Genomic DNA, 24889 nt, shown 5'->3' on the forward strand with positions numbered 1-24889 from the left:
AGGAGTTCTTGAAGTTTCCAGGAAACTGGAAGAGTGCTTGAACCTTAAAGTCTCTCCTCATTTGTTAATGACAGTGATGATGGTTCTTAATACCATTATTGACTTTACATGGTTGAAATATTATTCTGCTATATTTTATTAAATATATTAGTACACCATTTGGTTCAGAACATTTTGTTTCTTGTTTTCCTCCTCTAAAACTAGGTGCGTCTAATGGTCATGTGCGCCTTATGGAGTGAAAAATATGGTAAGTCTTCACTCTGCCTCAAGAATGATTTAAGATATGAAGAGGTAGGGGAAGTGATGGCGAAGGTGGTAGGGATGAGAACGGCGCCCGTAAACACGCGCTGCACGGCCGCTGCCACTAGTTGATTTTACAATAAATTAAAATAAAAAGTGGAATAACCTTGGAGGTCAATCATCATCCTGAAAGCGGATAGTAGATATCACATAGTATATGTGTACCAAATTTCAGGACAACAGGTCAAACGGTTTGTGAGCTACAGGTGATTTAAAATCCTGGACAGACAAACTAACAGCCACGGTAGTGTATTATATATAAACATATGAGTTTCACTCTTTGAATTGCATTACTGAAATAAATGAACTTTTCGGTGATACTCTAATTAATTGAGATGCACCTGTATTCTATGGCAAAGTTTTAGCTTTGGAATTCCATCACCCTCTGTGATGTATGTAAAATAATACGTAGTTAGCTTAAACCAAACTATCAACTCATTCTCAGTACTCACCTTTTCTCATACCTGTATAATGAGAAGTCTTTGAAGCAATCAGCAATATCTGCAGTTTCACTTTTGGATCAATAAAATATCAATCATCAAAAGAGAGTTGGCCAGCTGTGGATGCAATTCAAGTCTTTGCCATTCATTCACAGTATGAACCTGCTTAGTTCATTAATGGACCACAGCATTGTCTGAAATCAACACTATCAATGGAACAGAACCAACCCCACATTAGGTGCCACACATTTTTGGGTCAATGTATGATTATGTAGGATGATTCACCAATCAATAGATTATGTAAGTCTTTGGGATATACCCTGAAAAAAGCCACCCAGACATATGACAAGGATACCATTTGACCCCAAGTCTCTGGACCTTATGAGGCATAAACAATAACCATAGTACCACCATACTGCCCACTTCAATAAATCCCTTGCTTAAGTGGAGAACAAAGACAAATTGCATCGTACTTCCTTCTTTCTATACTTTGATAAAAGCATTTCCTTACTTTATCATTAGTGTTATAACAGGATTATTTTCCTATTTGTGTATTTCTAATTGTTTGGGGAGTGGGGGATATTAACTGATGAAAATAATGCATCTCTAATGACCCCAAATCAAGCCTAGACTAAAACGTTACTTAAATTCTATAGGATTATGTAAGGGTTTCAGTCCAATGTAAAATATTTTCACGTTCGGCACAACAATATCCTTTAATCCCATAACTCCTTTTGTGTTCTGTCATATGAAAAGAAAAATAATTATTTGGTTGCATCCTTTGGTTTCTCCTCTAAATTCTGTTTCAAATCTGACTATTACTTACACCATTAGCTACAATGCTTACTTTTCAATATTCTACGGAGCCTTTGTAATAAATACAATGACAATATTGGTCTTAAATGTTGTTTTGGATATGACTTGGGAACTCCAGTAGAGTTTGAATGCTCGTGCTTCACAACTCACACGTCTTGGACTGCATTACCAGCTTTGCTCTTTTCTATTACTCCTCCCTCCGTGTTCAGATCATTCTTGGTTTAACTTTTCCGAGCTGGACTTGAGTTTTTTGTGCCTAGTGTGAATGGTCTGGTGGTGTTTAAGGTGTGGAATCTGGCTGAAATTCTTCCCACATTCTGTACACTGGTATGGTTTTTCTCCTGTATGGATCCTGCGATGGCACTTCAGGCTCATAGCCTGGCTAAAAGTCTTTCCGCATTCAGTACAGTGATACGGTTTTTCCCCGGTGTGAACTCTCCGATGTTGCTTAAGGTTTTCTGGCCAGCGGAAAGTCTTTCCACATTCTTGACACTGGTAAGGTCTGTCTCCTGTGTGGATTCGCTGGTGAAGTTTAAAGTTTCTAGAATTGATTAACGTTTTTCCACATTCGTTGCACTGGTGTGTCTTTTCTCCTCTGTGAATTATCTGGTGTTGCTTATGCGTTGTGGAACAGCTGAACTTTTTTCCGCATTCCACGCATTGGTACGGCTTTTCTCCCGTGTGAATCCTCTGATGCTGTTTCAGACTTTCAGCTCGGGCAAACGTCTTTCCACACTGAGTACACTGATGTGGTTTTACTCCCGTGTGAATGATCTGGTGTTGTTTAAGGTTACTGGAAGACCTGAATGTGTTTCCGCATTCAGTGCAACGGTAAGGTTTTTCTCCAGTGTGGATTTTCTGGTGATGTTTCAAGTTTTTTAAACACCTGAATGCGTTTCCACATTCAGGACAATCGTATGGTTTTTCTCCCATGTGAATTTTCTCATGCAGCTTGACTGATTTAGAGCACTTGAAAGTTTTACCACATTCAGGACAATGGTACGGGTTTTCCCGTGGCTTCAGCACACCAGCAACAAGAGCCTGGGCCTGCTTTCCTAAGTTGCCTCCCTTCTTTCTCACTCTCTTCTTGGTTGCATGGTCACCACTGAGCCTGCAGCCCTGTTGTCCCTCAGACAGACCATCTTGTAAACCCATCAGATGGGTTTCGTTAAGTACATCTTCATCTGTCCACTCTACCGTAAGTATTTCCCTTTTAATTGGGGAAGAAAGCTCCATCTCCAAAAGTTCTTCTTTAATGTGAACGGATCCCTCTTCTTCCTCTTCTTCCTCCTCCTCTTCTTCTTCTTCTTTAGTTCTGATGGATTCCTGTTTTATATCATAATCTGAAAGCTCTACAATGTTCACTTGAATATCTTCTTCTTTAATGAAAGCATAAATCTGCTCAGGGTCTTGCTCTTCAGTTTTTAAAGAGCCCATGTCAAGAGTCTCTTTAGAGTGGCCCAGGTCAACGAGCCGCATTCTCTCTTCAGCAGGTCCTGCAGGAAAATACATATTTATTAGACCAACATATAAGAATGTTTACGAAAGAAATTCTAAGACTCCACTAAATATGAGCAGAAGATGAGGTAGTCATTGATTCTTAACTAAGTGAAAAAGACAAGCTATCGTGTAGGAACTTTTAAAAATGATCATACACAGTATGTATACGGTATATATTGCCACACTTGTGCACTTTGGAGGGAGCTTAAGGGTCAGATGAAGGGAATTACACTCTGAACCAGTGGTTGGCACTGTGTTTTAATGCATTCTCTCTTCCTCCCTCTGCAGAACACAAAACTGACGGCCGTTCCACAGCCGACGTCACTTCCATTGTCCGCTATCCTGGACCTGCCACTTCCGTCCTGGAACCCATATGATCGGACGTAGAGCTATTTTTAATCAGTTCTGTACAGGATTCCTGTATAACCAGATGTCATTTTCATATTTGTAAAAAGATTGTTTTGTTTTCTATTTATTTTCTCTATCCAGGGACACGGACGAGCCCCAAATCTGTTTTCATGTTTGTTTCTTTCCATACTGTCTCTCTCTGTATATATACAAATAAGGGCGAAACACGTGTCGCGTACGCTTTGCGTTATTTGACAGTAAACTATGCAACATTCCATGATCTGCTTCTTGCAGCTGTAGCAGATGTTTGCCGAATGGCAGACCAACCACATGCGTTACCTGGTAGGTAATCACCCATAAAATCAGGTCAAGATTCAGACTATGAACGCAATGAATATAATTACTCCGATGTACAGGCTGTCAAATAAACGAACTACACGCTGTGGCGCAGCGTAAAGGGACTTCATCTCTGATGCTGACGTCTGAGGTTCGATCCCCGCAAAGGGGAGCAGTGGAGTGTGTATGCCTGATGAGCCCAAATGAGGGTGAAACACGTGTCGCGTACTCTTTGCATTATTTGACAGTAAACTATGCAACATATATATATTTTTATATATATATATATATAAAATCCAACGTCTGTCTGTCTGTCTGTCCGCTTTTCACGAGAGAACTACTCAGCGGATTTAGATCGGGTTTTTTTCTATAATTTGCTTGAACATTCCGGTTGATTTTGCAAATAGTTCGACTGCGACACCGATTTATTCATGCAAATCAGAGAGAGAGGCTGTGGCCCGAGGAGAGAGGGAGGAAGGACCTCAGGAGTTAGGAGGCCAGGGGGTCCTCCTGAATCACGCGCCAGCCTCCGTTCGAGTCGCTCAACCTCTTGCCACGTGTTGGAGCGTAACTTGATTCCTCTTATCTAGTGATACCCGTTTGTTCAGCAGACATTATTGTCTGGAGATTGTTAAGGAGTAATGTTTGACGTTTTTGAGAGAGATCAGAGCTACGTGTGTCTTAGAGGGTAGCTGGTGATTGCCAGAGATATCACGGCCACGTGCTCTTCTCCCCACGAGAGGGACGCTCTCGATCAGATACAGTGGCAACATTTGATGTTGGAGCGTACCCACCTTCCATTTGGCCAAAGATACCTTGCCAACTTTGTAGATGTTCAGCAAAGAGATCAGAGCTACATCCTCACCCCTGATAGCAAAGCCAAAGAGATTGTAAATCAAGAGGCCGTCGGATACGAAATCTATCAATATAAATTCTTCTCAATACAAATTATTACATTTTATTTTAATTGATTTTTAAAGTTTGTCCTGTTTCACTACCACACGGGCGGAGCCACAGGGGACAGCTGGTATAGTATAGTAGCTACATGTCACTAATTGATAGGCTGACAACAAGAAATTTACTTTCATTGTAAAGCACTTGGAGACAATGGTGATGATGTTTGACATTTAGAGTTAAAAAGTGCGATATCTGCTCTGCTCTATGATGGATGCAGAATACAGTAGATGTAGTATGTGGTGGCACTTAAGACAAGAAGATTCTGATGGAGCCACACAAACCTGGGAAAGAGATACTGATAGAAGCGATGGAGTCATCCTGGGAAGAAATGAAGAGGCTCTGTGTGTGTCTCTGACAGAGAATCAAGCATGTCAAGAGTAAAAACTGTGGTAACTGCTCCTCCACGTAAATCCACTGGCCTGGACGTGCGGAAAACAGCAATCTCGGAAATGACTCCGCTAACAACGTTGGGGAAAATTGAGTGCTGATGGTGCCGTCTGTGTTGCCCTGTGAGTGGTGTGAGGTGAAGCCAGCAGTGTGAAATATCAGGCAGTGGGTGCGCGCGGAGAAAGGGTCATTGGTGGCACACGGAAGGAGGTGTGGGAGATCAAAGTGGTGGCAGTGGTGCGGAGCGCGGCCAAGAAAGAAGACGGCAGGAGCAAGAGAGACAGAGACGGCGTCTCAATAATGTATTGGACTGCTAGCGGCAATCCTGAAAAAATGTCTAAATAATGTCAAATAAAGGATACAAAATGAAGATCTATCAACATGCTGTCATATCAACCAACAACTGGCATTAATAAAATATATCTCAACATGAAAAAGGACAAACCAAAATAAAAATCTTAATCTAAACTGGGAGCAACCTGTGGTGAGTACACAGGCTATAGGAAATGATGTCATTATACAAACGTCCATTATTAATAGGACACAGGGGGGGCACTTCTCAATAACAAGTTAAGGAACCCTCACAATTTTGCTTGGAGTAGGTGGGCTTTGCTGTCATTCAAATTATAGTCCTGACCATATTTTTTGCTAGTTATGGATAGGAAAACGTATAAGAAAGACAGCATTGACATTGCCAGGCGTTAGTATGCAGCAAGAGAAAAAGCACTTGATCTTCCTGCTGTTTTCATTACACAATATGTACCTTCCATGTTTGGAATACATTTACATTTAATACTATGTCTTCAATTTAAGTAGAAGTTTAATTTAAGACAAATTAAAGTGAAAATTTCTTCAAACTTAACTGCAAAAGATGCTTTCACAAGATGGTTATTCCTTCTATCCATTTTAATAAAAGGATAAGTGTCTGTGTGTGTCCGTCATTCCAACAGAAGGCACATCACAAACATTTTGATCTCATTTAATATGTTAACCCCCAAGGGAAAACTGCATCCTCAAATGACCTTTTATGGGGGTAAGAGCACAGGGTCAGCCATTGTGGAGCGCTCCTGGGGCAATTTTCAGGTTAAGGGCCTTGCTCAAGGGCCCAACAGAGTAGGATCCCTTCAGGCAGTAACAATAATAAAGTGCATTGCATTTGTCATTCTAACAGGCGGGACATCACAAACATTTAAAGTAATGTTATTTTATTACTACAATGCTTGTGATGCCTATCTGTAAATGTAAATACAGATACATGCATCACAAAATCGTACATGCCAATCGATGGTGCACTGCAGGCGTTAACACGCTTCACTACTTAAATGTTTTACCTGTCCTAGAAGGGTAGCACAGCTAGTTATTATTTAAAACATTTACCAGTAAAAGATGAGCCTATTTATCCAACCACGTTATTGACAGCTTTTTATTTTTAGTTATTTTTTCTTCAATAAATGTTTCATTTTTATTTAAATACGTTTGATATTAAAAAGCCGGTAAAGGTGCCTGATCTGTTAAGCCTTGATTTCAGCCTGATGTCACCCTATCATTTTGACAGGATAAATACAAATCAATATACAGGATGCACCAAATTAAGTAATTTGTTAACTATAACGGGGTATTTATTTAAATGAAACGGTTATAACTCTGACTGAACTGCCTTCTGCATATTGTCAGCATATTTTATCGGCGTTTAGTGCTGCTTTTCTGTGTTTTACATGTAGGTCTCCTAATACTGGGTCATGCCAAAACCATAATGGGTTTATCCCTGCCTTCAGACCGTTGTTCCGGGCTTGCAGTATCCCTCTACTTGAGGAAAAAAATATTTACAAAAGAAAAAATAGGACGAGAACATGTCGTACTTTAATTAGATTGAAGGAAACTTTATTTTTTATAGCATTTAGGAAAATAATATATATATATATATGTTTAAAGGGGTATATGTGTAAGGATTACCACACACATTAACTTATAAAACACATTAAAACAATTCTTATGAAACATTAACTAAAGAAAAGTCTGCGCCGGAAGAAAATCAGAAATTAGCACTAAAAAAACAACATCTCGGCGAATATTAAGGACTCCCCCTCATCCACGTTACGAGTCCAGGATAAGTATCAATCGCCCCGTTCAGCATAAATTTTACACGCACCTTGATTTTTGCTCTTTGTGTTCATTTTATTTATTTTTTTTCTCTCCTTTGCTCCGAGATGAAACCGGGGCACTCCAGATTGCGTTTAGGATTTGCGTGAATAAACGTCATGACGTATTGGCGAGCTAGCCCGTTCTCATCGTAGGGAATATTAACAAAGGAATACGATTGGTCATTTCGGGATTAATTCCCGCCTTCCATAACGCTGTGAACGATGATTAGCTGGGTACATGATGATTGACAAGTAGTCGAAACGGATGATTATTGGACAAAAAAGAATGACGCAGTCTCCAAGCCCGCCCCTTTCCCATATACACAAGGGATAGTTGGTCACGTCGGTTCACTGGGCGGATGGGGGTTAATATGGGATAATCGCCTTAAAAATAAGTTGTCGTTTGCTTTGCTCGCTGAACCGATTACTGCATTTACGTAACGTCCGTGCTTTAAACGTTATTAGTTTTCTTCATTGCAATAATGTATTGTACCACAAGAAAATGTAAATATTTCACTATACATTTCAAATTAAAAGGAAAGCTTGTGATCATTTGTGTAATACTAAAATGTATTTGTTTTGTTACCAATATGTCTTGGTAGTGCGACATTTGCAGTTTAATGGCGTTGGAGCATTTTGACAAAGGAAAACTCTGCGCATGATTAAAAAACCAGGCTGCTATCTTAACCGGGTTATCCACCTTAACCCATCAATCGACCTTAATAGGCTATGTGTGTGCATGTAAACCATTGATTGTAAGAGCTGATGGAGGAATAAAGAGACTGAAACTTTTCGTGCTGATCATAATAAATTGGGGGTGTTACGTGTGAGTAAGGAAATGTACGGTGGAAGTAAACGTGTAAAAATCATGGTTGACCTCAATATAACATGATGTGTGTTTACGGTTTGACGTCACTGTAACGAGTGTTAATTATTTACCAGGAATACGTTATGTTTATTTGTTGTTAATATGTTTGAAAAATTTCACTTTTTTTCTATAGGGTGGTCCAGATGTAATTATGCAACTTTTAATGCAATGCAAGAAAACAATACAAGACAAAAGAATTGTTTGAAATATCTTGTAATGAACGAAAATTGACTTACATTGAATTAATTCACTGATTTTCCATGTAATGTCCCACTTGTCCTCCATTTGGTTGGATACAGTCTTGGAGTAATAAACTTAATAAGTTATAGCATAATGGAAATTGCATAATTAGATCTGGACCACTCAGTACTACAGTGAGAATACAGGCTCATCTCAAGAAGTTAGCATATCATCAAAACCTAATTTATTTCAGTAATGCAATTCAAAAAGTAAAACCCATATATTATACAATACAATACAATACAGTTTATTTTTGTATAGCCCAAAATCACACAGGAAGTGCCGCAATGGGCTTTAACAGGCCCTGCCTCTTGACAGCCCCCCAGCCTTGACTCTCTGAGAAGACAAGGAAAAACTCCCAAAAAAATCTTGTAGGAAAAAATGGAAGAAACCTTGAGAAAGGCAGTTCAAAGAGAGACCCCTTTCCAGGTAGGTTGGGCGTGCAGTGGGTGTTAAAAGAAGGGGGTCAATACAATACAATACACAGAACAGAACAAATCCTTAATACAGCATAATAATAAAATTTTAGAAGTACGAGCAGAATTTAACAGTAGATGATATCACATAATAAGATTTGGATATTTTTAGAGTCCTGGAGACCTCATCCATCAAGCTGCCTCCCCATTTGGCCATTCCACGGCTGAAACGATGCTCAGCCAGCCAATCCGATGAAAGGACCCTCTTTCCCATGATTCCTGTGATCCTCCATCAGGGATGACTTTACCATAGGCAGGCAAACAACTTGGCAGGTGGGCCGTGGCACCAATTGCCACATTTGAGTACCGAGAACAGAAACAGAATAGGTGAGGGTTAGTATTCAATTCTAAATATCATGTTACTTATATTTTAGTGCTAATGACTAACAACAGAGATGCAGTCTGTACAGTTAATCAGCAGCTCTAGTCAGGATATGCTAAACTGAAGTAGTGAGTCTTCGATCGGATTTAAAGGCTGAGACCGAAGGGGCATCTCTTATAGAAGCAGGAAGACCATTCCACAGTTTAGGGGCCCTGTAACTAAAAGCTCGACCTCCCACTGTTATTTTATTAATCCTTGGAATCAAAGCAGACCGGCATCTTGAGATCTGCTCAGGTTTGTAAGTCATGATAAGTTCAGACAAGTAAGCCGGACCTTGGCCATTTAATGCTTTATATGTTAAAAGGAGGATTTTGAAATCTGCCCTAAACTTAACTGGGAGCCAGTGTAAGATTTAAGAACTGGAGTTATGTGTTCATATTTTCTTGTTCTTGTAATAATTCTTGCAGCGCATTTTGGATTAACTGGAGGCTGTATAAAGAACAGTTTGAACAGCCAGTGAACACCGCATTGCAGTAGTCAATCCTACTAGAGATAAATGCATGAATTAATTTCTCAGAATCCTGTTTATTTAGAAAGCGCCTTAATTTCCTAACATTTTTAAGATGGAAGAAACATGTTTTGGACAACTTTGTAATATCTGCTTTGAATGACATGCTAGAATCAAAGATAACTCCTAGATTGCGGGCTGATTCAGTAAAATTAATTGGGATTCCAACTGAGTTAAATGACGACAAAATATTGCTGTGATCAGCGTCATTCCCTCCAACAATTAACATCTCTGTTTTATCTGTATTTAAAGACAAGTAGTTCTCATTCATCCATTCCTTTAATTCACTAACACAACTAATTAAAGACAACATCGGAGAAACTTCATTTGATTTAAATGAAAGGTATAACTGGGTGTCATCTGCATACGAGTGAAAATTAACATTATGTTTCCTAATGAGAGATCCCAGTGGAAGCATGTAAAGTGAAAACAGTAAAGGTCCCAGTACTGAGCCCTGGGACACCATATTGAACTTCTTTGTATAATGATGGAGTACTGTCAGCACATTTCTGTACATATTGGAATCGATTTGATAAATAAGAACTAAACCAAGCGAGCAGGGGGCCTGTAAGCCCAACATCGTTTTCTAGCCTGTGCAGTAAAATAGAATGGTCAATGGTGTCAAATGCTGCACTTAAGTCCAACAACATAATTACAGTGGAGTTTCCTTCATCAGAGGATATCAGAATGTCATTTACAACCCGTGTTAGTGCGTTTCTGTACTATGACCAGTGCGAAACCAGACTGGAATTTCTCAAATAAATTGTAATGCGTAAGGTGTGACTGAAGCTGACTGGCGACTACTTTTTCTAGTATTTTAGAGAGAAATGGTAAATTTGAAATAGGCCTATAATTATTTAGTATGTGTGGGTCTAGGTCTGACTTTTTAAGTAAAGGTTTAATGACTGACACTTTTAGTGCATCAGGTACGGTGCCATGCAGTAATGAACTATTGATAATGTTAGAATAGGCTGCAAAGACATCCATTGCACTTTTTACTAGTTTTGTTGGCACTGGATCTAGGGAACAAGTAGTGGGCTTCATTTTAGTAATTAAAGTTAAGACTTCCTGCTCAGTTACAGGATTAAAATTATTAAAGTGCTGAATGCAATGTGCGGCAGGGTCTGCTAAGCTAGTATTTGGTTTGTACTGTGATGCTGAGATCTGGGATCTTATATTTTTAATTTTCTCATTGAAGAAGTTCATAAAGTCTGTACTGCTAATATCTGTTGGTATTTTGCACTGTTGATCTGAATTCCCATTTGTTAATTTAGCCACTGTTCTAAACAGTACCCGAGGATTTTTATTATTGCTATCTATAATGTAGAATAGTATTCCGAGCGAGCTTTAAAGAGGGCTTTTTATATTTATTAACACTCTCTGTCCATGCAATTGAAAAACATGTAGCTTTGTTGTTCTCCATCTGCACTCCAGTTTTCGACACTCTAATTTAAGAGCTCGAGTGTTTTCATTAAACCAGGGAGAGTTTCTATGTGCTTTGATCACTTTTGTTTTAAGGGGAGCCACTGTGTCCAGAGCATCTCTCAAGGTCACATTATAATGTGATGTTAGCTGATCTAAATTGTTTTCCACATTTACATTTGATGTTAACTGATCTAAATGGTTTTCCACAATTACACTCGACTTATATCTATTATATAAATTCATTACACACAGAGTAATATATTTCAAGCATTTATTTCATTTCATTTTGCTATTCGCGACGCTTAACCTCCGTTTGCAACTTCTGGGTGCATACCGCCCGTACCCCTTCACTCAGTCACTCACTCGTTCAGGATAGTGGTGTACAGTATTGAGTAGCTCGTCTTCATGGTGTGAACCTGTTGGGTCACCAATTTGTTTAAGTGATGTCAGAATCAACTGGATAATCGGGAGTTAACGGAAGATAACTTCTAGCAAGATGGAGAAACATGTCACGCATTGGCAAGGAGCATTCCAGAAATTGAGTCCTTCTTCGGCAACAGGGTAATTTCAAAGGAGCTTTGGCCACCACAGTTGGGTCTGAAACCACCAGACCTCTTCCTTTGGGGTCTGTTCAATGGAAAAGTCTATCGGAACAAGCCTTGCACTGTGGAAGATTTGAAGGAAAACATCCAATGTGAAATTGCTGCTATTCCCCACCGAGACACTTGCTGATACATTCAGGAACATGGAGCGCCACATCGAAAGTGCATCTGTCAGAAAACGGAAACCACTTCCAGCATCGCATGTAATTTAATCGATTAAACTTACGTCAAGGTATAGAGCGTATTTTTTTTTTTGGTTCAGATTGCTTTATCTAAGTGGAAGTTACAACAGAATATTCGGGGCCTCTTTCGAGTGAATCTCCCTGTAGATGCAGAACTGTTAACTCCTGTGTCATTTGCATCTTACTGCTAATAAGGAGCCATTAAAACTTTGAATGCAGCTGTTTAAGACTGAAATAAGCAATTGAGGGTGGGGAACTTTAACATGCGAGACCACCAAAATGAAGCATCAAAATGTCACTTGAGCAGTAAGTCAGCAATTAGCAATAATTCTCATTAAGAAAATGGGTTTGAACAAAAACCTGCAGCCATTGCAGTCCACCAGAACTGAGTCAGAGGTGGCCAGGTGGTAGAGATGTTGCAATGCAGCAAGGAGATCAGGGTTCACATCTCAGGTCCTCACTGTGTGGAGCTTTTATGTTCCCCTCTTTTGTGATTTCTGCCTACTGTAACAAAGACATGCAGGTTAGGTGAAGTGGCTAAACTAAATTGGCCCGGGGTGTGTGTATGTGTGTGCGTTCACTCTGCGATGGACTGGCACCCTGTCCAGGGTTAATTCCTACCTTGTGCTCTATGATAGCTGCCTCCCCCATAATCCTATGCTGGACTAAGCATGTTAAAAATGACTTGACATGACATTCAGAGCCATTATCTAGATCTTCACCCATGACAGAAAGTGAGAGATATGAAGGTTGATGGAACATTATTGAAGCATGAATTTGGTTTTGGATTTTCATTTAGCCTTCACCCCAATATTTTTCTTGTTGATTATCTGGTGATGCTTTTACATCACGACCACCTTTTCTGAGCACTCAAAGATGTTCGTCGTCTTCTTCTGTTCTTTTTTATAAAATCCAAGTTCCTGTTCCTCTGATGAGTTTTTGAGTTTTTCAATTTGTGATTTGCTTTCTTCTGGGTTTTCTTCAGATTAGTTCTTACTTTTGGATGTTGTGTGAATTTTCTGATGAAGTTTGAGGTATGTAGCCCAGCTGAAGGTCTTTCCACATTCTACACATCTGTGGGGTCTTTCTCCGGTGTGAATTCTCAGATGGCGCTTAAATTGTCCGTTAAATCTGAAAGTCCTTCCACATTCATCACACTTGTATGGCTTATCCCCCGTGTGGATTCTCTGGTGTTGCTTAAGGGTTTCGGCCTGACTAAAAGCCTTCCCGCATTCGGAGCAGTGGTACGGTTTGTCTCCAGTGTGAATCCTCAGGTGGTGTTTCAGAGTTCCGGCCCGACTGAAAGCATTTCCGCACTCGCTGCACCGATAAGGCTTTTCTCCCGTGTGGATTCTCTGATGCTGTTTTAGGTTTGCAGCTCGGCTGAAAGATTTTGCACATTCAGGACATTCGTAAGTTCGTTTTTCCGTGTGAACTTTCACGTGGAAATTAAATTGTCCGCTAAACCGAAAGGTTAATCCACATTCAGGGCATTGGTACGGCTTGTCTCCTGTGTGAATTCTCTGATGTTGTTTGAGGGTCTCGGCCCGACTGAAAGTCTTTCCACATTCGGGACAATGGTATGGTTTTTCTCCTGTGTGGATCCTCTGATGATGTGTAAGGTTTCTCGAACAACTGAACATTTTGCCACACTCATTGCACTGGTATGGTTTGTCTCCGAGGTGAATCTTCTGATGTTGCTTGAGGTGTGCAGCCCAGCTGAAACACTTGGTGCATTCGACACACTGGTATATTTTTGCTTCAGAGTGAATTCTCTGGTGATATTTAAATTGTGCACTAAACCGAAAAGTCAATCCGCATTCAGTACACTGGTACGGTTTATCTCCTGTGTGGATCCTCTGATGCTGTTTGAGGGTTTCAGCTCGACTAAACATCTTCCCACATTCAGGACACTGGAATGGTTTTTCTCCCGTGTGGATTCTTTGGTGGTGTTTAAGGTTTCTAGAGCAGCTGAATGATTTACTACATTCGCGACATTCGTACGGTTTCTCTCCCGTGTGAATTTTCTGGTGTTGTTTAAGATGTGCAGCCCAGCTGAATGTCTTTCCACATTCAGCACACTGGTATGTTTTTGTTTCGATATGAATTCTCTGGTGGTATTTAAACTGGGCACTGAACCTAAAGGCCAGACCACATTCAGAGCACTGGTATGGTTTTTCTCCCGTGTGAATTCTCTGGTGGTGTTTAAGACTTCTAGAACAAGTAAAGTTTTTTTTGCATTCAGTGCACTGGTACGGTTTACTGCCTGTATGAACAATCTTGATTTTTAGATCTTGTAATTTGGATTTTTCTCCATAATTTGGTTGCACCACCCTAGTATGTACCAGTTGAAGGTTTTCAGTTCTTCCTTTCTCCATGAAATTCCTCCCTAAACTCACGATATGGACTTGCTTATGATCAGTCAAACACTCCTGCTGAGCTGAAGATAGACTATCCTCGTTCTTCAGATCAGAGTCCTTCACTTTATACTCAGTGGATTCATCATCACATGAGCACTCTACAGCCAGCATGTCTTGCTTGGTAATGGAAGAAACTTCTACCTCCAACAGTTCATCTTTGACTGCAATCAATTCTTCCTTATTAGTTCTGATGGATCCCTGACTCACAACATTGTTGGGAACCCAATTAATGTCCACTTGATTATCTTCTTCTTTAACATGTATAGAAATGACTTCAGGAACTTCATTTTCGTCTGTCAAATCACCACTATTGATGATTCTTTGTACAATTACACTGTCTGGCTCCAAGGAATCCAAACAGTGGTGAGCCATTCCCTCTTCAAAATGGCAGGCGGTTTCACAAGTTTCTGTGTGGAGAAAACAACATAACAGCATTTTCATAACGGAATATAGTTCAGAGTTTACCTGCAATAGACATTCATTACATTAGAACTGGTTTTGGTGCTTGATCTATCAGTACAAATAAGTAGTTTATAGATGCAAGGAGCTTTGAATAAAAACCACGTAGGTTGCGAAAACTACAAAAATGTATAAATATAATTCTGACTATAAGCTATATAGTATAATAAATAAGCATTACTTGTGACTGTAAAATATATTAATGGTTATTACAACTTCTGCTTCTTTCGACTGCTCCCATTTAGGGGTCGCCACAGCAGATCATCCGTCTCCATCTCACATCATTTTCTGCCACAACAACTGCCTTCATGTCCTCCCTCACCACATCTAAAAACCTCCTTTTTGGCCTTCCTCTTTTACTATTGCCTGGTGGCTCCATCCTCAACACTCTTTGTCAGATGTACCCCTCATCTCTCCTCTGCACGTGCCCAAACCGCCTCAATTTGGCCTCTCTCACTTGGTCACCATACTGTCGTACCTAAGTTGTCCCTCTAATATACTCATTCCTAATCCTGTCTATTTATTTATTTATTTATTTATTTATTTATTTATATGCAATCAAACATGATATCTACAGGTTGGGGCAGAGTGGTGGCTGTGAGGCTAAGGATCTGTGCTGGTATCCAGAAGGTTGCCAGTTCAAATCCCCGTCACTGCCAATAAGAGATCCTACTCTGCTGGGCCCTTGAGCAAGACCCTTAACCTGTAATTGTACAATGGCTGACCCCAAAGGTTATGCAAAAACTAACAAATTCCTAATACAAGAAATTGTATAAGGGAAAATACTGTAAAGAACAAAACAATGCAATGCATATGCATGTGGTGCATTTAGTTTTGGCTAATTTTTATCTTGTCCTGATTAAAAACATATTAATCAGATCATCGATGGCTTTTCACTATGGCACACAATTTTTATGACAATTTAAATTGCAATCCAAAAATGTATTGTGTTTTAATTCATGTCTGTAGATTGTGTGTTATAACTAAAAGCAAGGCAAACGTATTGTATTTCGCTTAGAGTCTGCTCCCAGTGTACAGTTTTGTCATGATTAAAATGTGGCCGCAAATCGAAATTCAATACACAAAAAATCATTAAATAGCTATCTACTTGTTTAAAAAAAAATGATTATAGATGTATGTTGGTGTGCACGCCAATGGACTACAAGCCCCTCTAGAGTTGGAACCCACTTAGTACCCGTAGCTGATAAAATATGTTAGGAAATGAACAGATGGATATTTAGCTGAATTCCCACTTGCTCACTAAAATTTTTGAGAGTTTGCTTGCTTTGATTTTCATTTTAAGCCCTGGTTTATAACTAGGGTATATTCATGTTGTGCCTCTTATTCAATACTAGCAGTCCTCCGCGGCTCCGCATGCGTAGAAGTGAAACAGGACAAATTTTAAAAAGCAATAAACAAAGAGGTATCACTAGCTAAGCGGAGGCAAGGTACACTCTAAAACATGGAATGAGGAGGGCCCCGTCCAGCTCCCTACTCCTGACGTCATGCTTCCCCCTCCCCGCAGCCTCTATCTCAGATTAGGACGAAAATATCACTCCTGCAAATGAACTATGATGCTTAACACGATGCGAGAAATTGCTAAATAAACCGTAATGTTCAAGCAAATTATAGTAAAAAAAAATATCTAAATCCGTTAAGTAGTTCTCTCATTCACTAGCTAAGCAGAAGGAAAGGTACAATCCGAGGCTGGCGCGTGATTGAGGAGGGTCCCACCCGACTCCCCACTCCTGATGTCATGCTTTCCCCTCCCCTCGGCCCATAGCCTCTCTCTTGGATTAGCATGAATATACCGCTCCTACAAGCAAACTATGATACTTCACACGATGACTTCAGAAGTTGCAAAATCAACTGGAATGTTCAAGCAAGTTATTGAAATAAACCCGATCTAAATCTGTTAAGTAGTTCTCTTGTGAAAAGCGGACAGACATACAGACTTTGGATTTTAAATATAGAGAGATTTGAATGATATGTTCAGATTACTTCATCGTGATTTTGTCTTTTGGACTAATCATACTGCACAAGTGCCAAAATCCTTGTAAACAATATTTAACTGCCTCCACCGTAATGAACCACAACAAGAACAGCAACAGCTCTATTCTCCATTAAACATATTGTTGATTGTGATTGTTGTTGACGGCAAAGGAAATACTTTTAATGAAGGTCATACAATTTGTTGAAGACGTTTGAGGTTTATTATTAATTAATATTTATTTTGACTTCAATAATTTTTTCTAAATTCTTGCTATCAGAATTCTTACCTGTGCATCCACATGCCTGTTGAGCTGAGGACAGACTGTTCTGGCCACACTGTAGCTGGCTTTCTTTAGATGTGTACATGGCTAATTTATTTTCAGCTGCACACTCCACAGCAGGAATCTCTTCTTTAATGGAGGAAGAACATTCAACAGTGATCCCATCATCATTGCTGATTGACTTAAGCTCATCTACCTCAGTACTGATGGATTCCTGCTCAAAATTGCTATTTGGAACTCTAGGAAATCCATTTGGTTTAATGGCACTAGACATCTGCCCAGGAATTTCCTCTTCTATTTTCCAAAAGACAGCATTTGCAGCTCTCTGCACAGCCACACTGCCTTGGTAAAAGTGAGATGTTTCCTCTGAAATATGGATAGAAGCTAAGGAAAGTCCTGCATATGAAAAAAAGAAAACAAAAGAATAAGACCCATAAATAAAATGTGATTAAAATAATTTTAGAACCATTATTTGACCTGGTAACTGAGCCCAACATGGTGAATCACAACAGTAATCTGGCCATCCTGCTTTTGTGTCTAACTAGTGGTTCGCATCTTTCAGGGTGGCCTCTGCATTTCTGCTCATGCCTGCGCCACCACCACCTACTCAAAGCATCATGATGCACCAACATTGATGGACTGAAAGCCAGAAGTCTACGTGACCATCATCATCAGGTCCTTCCATGAAAACCCTAAATACAAAGAGGACTGTTTGACTTATGTTAGGTAGATTGCCCAGAGGGGACTGGGCGGTCTCTTGGTCTGGAACCCCTACAGATTTTATTTTTTTCTCCAGCCTTTGGAGTTTTTTGTTTTTCTGTCCACCCTGGCCATCGGACCTTACTCTTATTCTATGTTAATTAATGTTGACTTATGTTTATCTTTTATTGTGTCTTCTATTTTTCTATTCATTTTGTAAAGCACTTTGAGCTACATTTTTTTGTATGAATATGTGCTATATAAATAAATGTTGATTGATTGATGAAGTCTTCTGCTGATAGTCATTTCTGACATGTCCACAACAGCCCCCTGACAACTGTTTCTGATCTGTTGGACAGGCGTCTGGGGCTTTTTCTTTACCATTGAAAGGATTTGTCTGTCTTCAGCAGTGGAGGTCTGCCTTGGCCTAACAGTCCCTTTGTGATTATTGAGCTCACCGGTGTATTCTTTCTTCTTAACTCTGTCAGGGTGGTTGTTGACTTTTGTTGAAATTCGGGGTTAGAGGAGGGTAATAAGCTGTAAATCAGCTGAGACAAAACTCAACATTACATTTTAGTTCGACTCTCTTTGCTAGAAGGAAAGTTAGTTTTTGTTGATTTGACCTCGATTCCATGTCCGTGAGTGAGTAGTGAAGAGCCAGTAACCTCTAAAGTGGCATCGAGATCTAGTGATATACCAAATCGAAATACTCTGTGGATGACGTTTTGCGTATTAGCGTTGAATCAGACTCGGATTTGTCAGACTCCAATTTCGCTGCAAAGGATCTGGAGATCGAAAATGAAAGTGAGGTACCAGCATCAACTGATCACAATGCTCAACACGCTCGTGTAGCTGATGCACCTGGGAGGACTGCCAATTACAATGACAAGAGGTACAAACCAGATTGTGTTACACTACGACTGCCACCGCTGTGCAAAGACAGCCAGGCTGGCCTGCCACGTTTTCCTGCTGGCCATCAAGCTGCCCCATACAGCCGCTGCTGCTGGCAGAGATGCCAAAACAAGTGCAGCAACAGACAATTTATGTGTGAAACCTTTGCTTTTTGTGCTTTACAGAAAACTGAGATTTTTGGAAAAAATATTCAGCCCTCAAAGAGTTAAGGATATTCCAGTCAGTTGATTTAGGTCATCCTAACATTTAATAGATGTCTCCTGGTTTTCAGCTTCATAATGGGTTCTTTGACTTTTTTTGACACAGCTCTTATCCTCGTGTTGAACAACAGCAACTACAGACTGCAAAGGGTAGAAGCAAGCCAAGGTATCTTATGAAGCCATGAAGCACACGTGTGTGTGGATTCCAATGCCACAGTGCAGTGACGGAAACATTATGCAGTAAAAATGGCACCTTCCATTAGATGAGATATAAAAACCAAAGTCCTGACTATCTGTGGGTATCTTTCAAAAAAAAAATAGGGTGTTTTCCGATGTCCTGGTTGAGTTGTCCACCATGGCTTTGTCCATTTTGGCCCAATAATTATCCTCTGTCTGTAACTGGCTGTTTCCCTGCTTCACCAACACACAGCTACTGTGTGTTAAGCATACTGGCACAAGAATGGCTGCTGTTGCATCATCCATGTGGATGCTGTATATTAGTGGTGGTTAATGTGGTTCCTCACGGTCTAAATAAAGTCCTTTGATCAGTTAGAAAAGGGCTATATTATTATTATTATTATTATTATTATTATTATTATTATTATTATTATTATTAATCCTGCTCATCAATCTGCACTTAAAAACCCATAGTGACAAAGTGAAGACATTTTTTCAGAAAGGTTTGCAAATTTCATAAAAATCAAAAACTGAAATCTCTCATTTCTATAAGTATTTAGACCTTTTGAGATGGCACTCCAAATTCTGGTCAGGTGCATCCCTTTTACTTTAGTTCTCCTTGAGATGTGCCAGAATTGGACTGGAGTCTACATGTGGCAGATTGTATTGACTGGACATAACGGTAATTTAGAAAGGCTCACACATGTGTAGATAAGATCCAACAATTCACAAAAACCAAACCATGAAGTCCAAGGTGCACTCTGGAGACCACCACAATGAAATTGTAAAGATAGGGGCAAGCGGATGAAACCATTTCTAAAGTTTTGAGTAATCCCAGGAGCACATTAGCATCAATAATTGTGACAGGGAAGAAGTTTGGAACAACCAGATCTTTTCCCTGAGTTGGCCGTCTGGCCAAACTGAGTAACTGGACAAAAATGGACTTGGTCATGGAAGTAACCAATATTCCAATGAACACTCTAACAGAGTTTCAAAAGTCATCTGCTGAGATGAGAGAACCTGTCAGAAGGGTGGCCATCCCAGAAGTGCTTCATCAACCAGGTGTTTATGGTAGAGTGGCTAACTCTGGCTTGGAGTTTTCCAAACAATAAAGGACTATGACAGCATGAGAAAAATGGAACAAACATTGAACTTATTCACCAGGACTCCAAACACTATGCCTGGGAAAGACCAGGGACTGCTCATCACCTGGTTAATACCATCCCTACAGTAAAAAATGGTTGTGGTAGCATCACGCAATGGGTTTTCTTCTCAGTGGCAGATACAGGAAAACTTGTCATAGTTAAGGGAAGGATGAATGCAGCCAAAGACAGAGAGGTCCTTGTAGACAAACCTGCTCCAGAGTGCACGTGACCACATACTGAGGCGACAGTTCACCTTTCAGCACGACAATGTCCGGATCCATATAGCCAAGACAGCACTGCAGTGGATTTGGGACAAGTTTCTGTTCTTGAATTGTCAAGCCAAAGCCCGGAATTAAACTTCAAAGAACATCTGTGAAGAGACCTAAAAAGGGCAGTTTACTGACACTTACCATCAAATCTAACAAAGCTTGAGAGGATCTGACAGGAAAATCTGCCCAAATCTAGGCATCAAAAGCTTGTACAGACTTAGCTAAAAAGAGCTAAAACTGTAATTCCTGCCAAATGAGCTTCTACAAAGTACAAGATCAAGGGTCTGAATACTTGCATAAATAAGAGATTTCAGTTTTTGATTTTTCATAAATCGAATACATCTTTCTGTATACCTGTCTTCACTTTGTCATTACAGGTTATTGAGCGTAGATTGATGGGCAAAATGGTAAATTTGTCCATTTAAAATCAAAATAATATTAAAATTTGCAGAAAGTTAAGGGGTCTGAATACTTTCTTTAAATATTTCATGTTAAATACTTGTGAAAAACTAGAAGAGCACAAGGCAGGAATGGAGAAGGACATCTAAAGGACCTTCTACAATCCACGATGGACTTGCTGTTTTTGTCTTTTCTAGTGGAAGCAACAGATTGCATTAACTATGAATCCTCTTATGACAAACAGATTATTAAGAAATGGAGAGAGCAAGGCAGAAGAACATTTTGAGATCATGACTGAAAATGTTGGCGTGATAGCACTTGAAAATTTCTCATTTAAGAATTTCTACAAGTATTTAGCTAATAATAACTGAAATCATGGTACTACCACCACTAGGCTGGACTGGAATGCAATTTTGATTTCCACCAGACACAATAATGTATATAACCTAAGAGTTGTTGTTTTTTTTTTTTTTTTTGACCCATGCATCCATGCAAAATGTCTTCCTATTTTGGGAAACTCCAGAAAGGTATCAATGTTTTTCTTATAGAACAGTGACTCCTTCAATTCTGCTCATTTTCAAACAACCCTTTCGTGATTTTTGGAGTCATAAACACTGCTTCAGAAAAAATAAACTTTTCTTTTTTTTTTCTGGCATGGTTTGTGACTCTCTGGGTGACTATAAGCTTTTCTTATGAAGTGAATTGATGTTACGTTCAATTTACTGAATATTCACTGTCATCTATCTTGAATCTTCTCAGCTCTCCTGACTGCGGTTATAAAAATACTGGAATTATTGTTGGTGGTCACTTTCTGCAGTTCTTCCGGGTTCCCTTTGCTTCAGAATCTTATGTTTCTATAGAAGCAGTGTCATCAGACAACATATGGAGATTCACATTAGCTAGGAAACATGTGAATCAGTCATAATTGTTTGCTATTTTCATAGCTGCTTCTTGATATCCTATTATTAGATTAATTAGATTGAGAAAAAATTATTTTATAAGAAATAAATGACCATGTTCATGAAACAAAAATCAGAGCTTAGTGATATTTTATCATTTGCAGTGCCCTCCATAATGTTTGGGACAAAGACACATTTTTCTTTGATTCCCCCCTCTCTGCTCCACATTTTAAAATGACAAATCAAACAACTCAGACGTCTTAAAAGTGCACTTTGCGGACTTTAATTTAAGTGGAATTGCATACATTTCAGCCACACCATGTAGAAATACACAGGACTAACCCCTGCAGCATTTCATGGCACCATTACATTTGGGACATAACAATGGCCCAGTGGGAACGTATACACGCCACTCCAAGGATGACTGGGGTGTTTGGCTGATTGCGCATTCATGTAGAAATGCAAGCGGATCAGTCAAGTGCTTCATTCACACCTTGGAGCAGGTGAAAGACAACACCTGAACCCAATCAGGGCTATAAAGGGAGCCTGCATGGAAGAGAAGGAAACAAGAAGAGGAACGAGAAAATAAAAGAGAAGAGACAAAATAAGAAACAAAGAGGTTAAGGGTGTTAGAAAAAGGCAGAATGATGAGGAGTCCATACTGGGATTAAAGGTGGCAGGTGGTTGAGAGTATGCCCAGGAAAGCAGGTCTGGAGTAGGGGCACTCCTATTGAGTTACGCAGCTACGCAGGAGAGTAGGAGCAGATCCATTGTGTGGCGTGACGCTGAATGACTGAAGCTAAGATGTGAAAAGGATTCGGAGGGGAGTCCTACAGATACTGAGGGGCTCCACCAAAGTGGAGTTTAACAGATGACTACACCTGTTAGCAGGCATGTCCTTATGCTGCAAGGAGGAGATGATAGATTTTTAGAAAGAGGTTTGTATTTCTAAGGGAACAATCTGCCTGGGATTTTAACCTTGTTTTTATTGCTTTTATTTGTTGTATACTTTAACCTCCACCTTACACATCATTTTATGGATTATTTACTTCAAATTGAGCTGCACTGCACTTTTGGAGACTTTACCGTTGGTTTTGTTTGTGAATAAAAGAACCGGACATTTTGCACCAACACCTTGCTGACTGTGTGTGTCCTCACTTGTCGCGGCTCATCCTCGGGTACGCCATTGATGCTTCCAGAAGCAACCAGGGATTAGGGAGCGGACAAGGACCGTCCACAATTAAAAAACCCAAAATGTTTTAAAGGTGTCCTTCTCAGGATGCACTTTTAGCTTTTCTGTCTCCCCTAAATGGATCATACAAATTCTCAAAGTAGCGTTTCAAGCTAAGACTCAGTTATATTTCTCCACAGACCATTACTATTATTATTTGAGTTCAACACATCCACTGAAGGCAGAAGGCTTGCTGCTTTTTCTCCCGTGTGAATTTTCTGGTGGCGTTTAAACTGTCCACTAAACCTGAAAGTGTCCCCACATTCAGCACATCTGTATGGTTTGTCACCAGTGTGAATTCTCAGATGCTGTTTTAGGTTCTCTGCTCGACTGAAAGTCTTTCCACATTCTGGACACGGGAACGGTCGCTCCCCGGTGTGAATTCTCAAGTGCTGGTTAAGGTTTGTAAAACAAGTGAAATTCTTTCCGCACTCCGAGCAGCGGTACACTCGTTCTCCTTTGTGAATCATCTTGTGCTGTTTCAGCATCCGAGAGCAGGTGAAGGATTTCCCGCATTCCTTGCACTGGTAAGATTTTTCGCCTGTGTGAATTCTCATGTGAAATTTAAACTGTCCGCTAAAGCGGAAAGTGAGCCCGCATTCTGTACATCGGTAGGGTTTGTCTCCAGTGTGAATCCTCTGGTGCTCTTTAAGGTTCGCAGCACGGCTGAAAGTCTTTCCACACTCTGTGCACTGGTATGGTTTTTCGCCCGTGTGAATTCTCTGGTGGTGCTTCAGGTTTCTATTACAGCTGAATGTTCTCCCACATTCATTACACTGGAAGGGTTTTTCTCCTGTGTGAATCCTCTGGTGTTGCTTAAGGTGAGCAGACCGACTGAAAGACTTGGAGCATTCGGTGCATTGGTAGTTTTTTTTTTCGGTGTGGGTTCTCTGGTGATATTTAAACTGTCCGTTAAACCTAAACGTCAGTCCACATTCAGAACATTGGTAAGGTTTGTCTTCCATGTGAATTCTCTGATGCTGCTTAAGGTTTTTGGAACAGCCAAAGATCTTTCCACACTCTCTACATTCATAAGGTTTGGTCCCTGCATGAATTCTCTTGTGTATTTTAAGGTGACGAGGTTTCATGAAGGTCATACAGCATTCATCACAGCAATGCAACTCAGATCTGCTCTCAATATTTTCATCACATGTCAGGTTCTCTCCTAAACTCTTCATATACTCACTTCCAGGCCCACAGTCTTGCTGAAGTAAAGATGATCTAACTTGCACAGACTCTAATGTAGCTTCCTTAACTTTATACAGACCACCATCACATTCCACGGCAAGGATCTGGCCCTTAATACTGGAAGAAAACCCCAACTCGGAGACCTCCTCTTTACAACCAACAAACTCTTCCTTAATACTGTTAATGTATCCCTGCTCCATACCGTCAACTGAAACACCACTAAAGTCCACTTGAGTATCCTCTTCTTGCTTAATGTTACCAGAAACTCCCTCTTCAGTTTCCAAACATCCAGCTTCTGCATCTCTTTGCCCAGCCAAACTGCCCAGCTCCAAGAGGCCCTGTCCAAAGTGAGCTATTCCCTCTACAACATGGCAAGAGGCTTGAGAAGGTCCTGCGTGTAAAGACAACAAAACAAGACAGTCACGCGTGAACTTAACTCAAGTACTTCTACTACTCACCTACAATGCACCTCATTCAAACATCACTAAGTGCAGGTCTACACTGCTTAACAGATAAAAGTCCATTATAAATTCAAGATCAGCTATATAGCAATGCAAAATTCTTGCTTTGTCTCCCTCAGTTGAACTTAAATATCTTCCTAAAGCATCTTCAGGTAGTGTTCACTATGAAAGGTGAAATATGAGAATAAAGAATGACTGAAGACTTTTCTACATCATCAATGCTATGTTTTTACTTCTCGTATATACTTC

At 40.0% G+C, this 24889-nt stretch overlaps 2 protein-coding genes across 2 annotated transcripts in view; both read right to left on the bottom strand.

Annotated features, from left to right (window-relative positions):
- Positions 1-492: 492 nt before the first annotated feature.
- LOC120536807 (putative zinc finger protein 286B) lies at positions 493-7354 on the bottom strand. Its single transcript, XM_039765303.1, has 2 exons — positions 7234-7354; positions 493-3052 (listed from the first exon to the last, which is right to left on the bottom strand). The coding sequence occupies exons 1-2, from the start codon at positions 7256-7258 to the stop codon at positions 1767-1769; spliced, it is 1311 nt and encodes a 436-aa protein (XP_039621237.1). The 5' UTR covers positions 7259-7354; the 3' UTR covers positions 493-1766.
- Positions 7355-11510: 4156 nt separating this feature from the next.
- LOC120536392 overlaps positions 11511-24889 on the bottom strand; it is a 53347-nt gene continuing 39968 nt past the window's right edge. The window contains exons 7-10 of the mRNA XM_039764715.1: positions 23112-24570; positions 20447-20550; positions 17067-17456; positions 11511-14735 (exon numbers count right to left, since the gene is read on the bottom strand). Coding sequence (XP_039620649.1) covers positions 12895-14735; positions 17067-17456; positions 20447-20550; positions 23112-24570 — 3794 coding nt within the window. The 3' untranslated portion in view covers positions 11511-12894. The remainder of the gene's footprint in view (positions 14736-17066; positions 17457-20446; positions 20551-23111; positions 24571-24889) is intronic.

This window comes from Polypterus senegalus, chromosome 10 (genome assembly GCF_016835505.1).
Source record: "Polypterus senegalus isolate Bchr_013 chromosome 10, ASM1683550v1, whole genome shotgun sequence".
In the NCBI taxonomy this organism is placed as follows: domain Eukaryota; kingdom Metazoa; phylum Chordata; class Cladistia; order Polypteriformes; family Polypteridae; genus Polypterus; species Polypterus senegalus.

Coding starts and splice junctions, on each gene's coding strand:
- LOC120536807 (XM_039765303.1), bottom strand. CDS start 7,258: ATGAACACAAAGAGCAAAAATCAAG. Junction 3,053..7,233: donor CACAAAGAGCAAAAATCAAG/GTGCGTGTAAAA, acceptor ATTTTCCTGCAG/GACCTGCTGAAGAGAGAATG.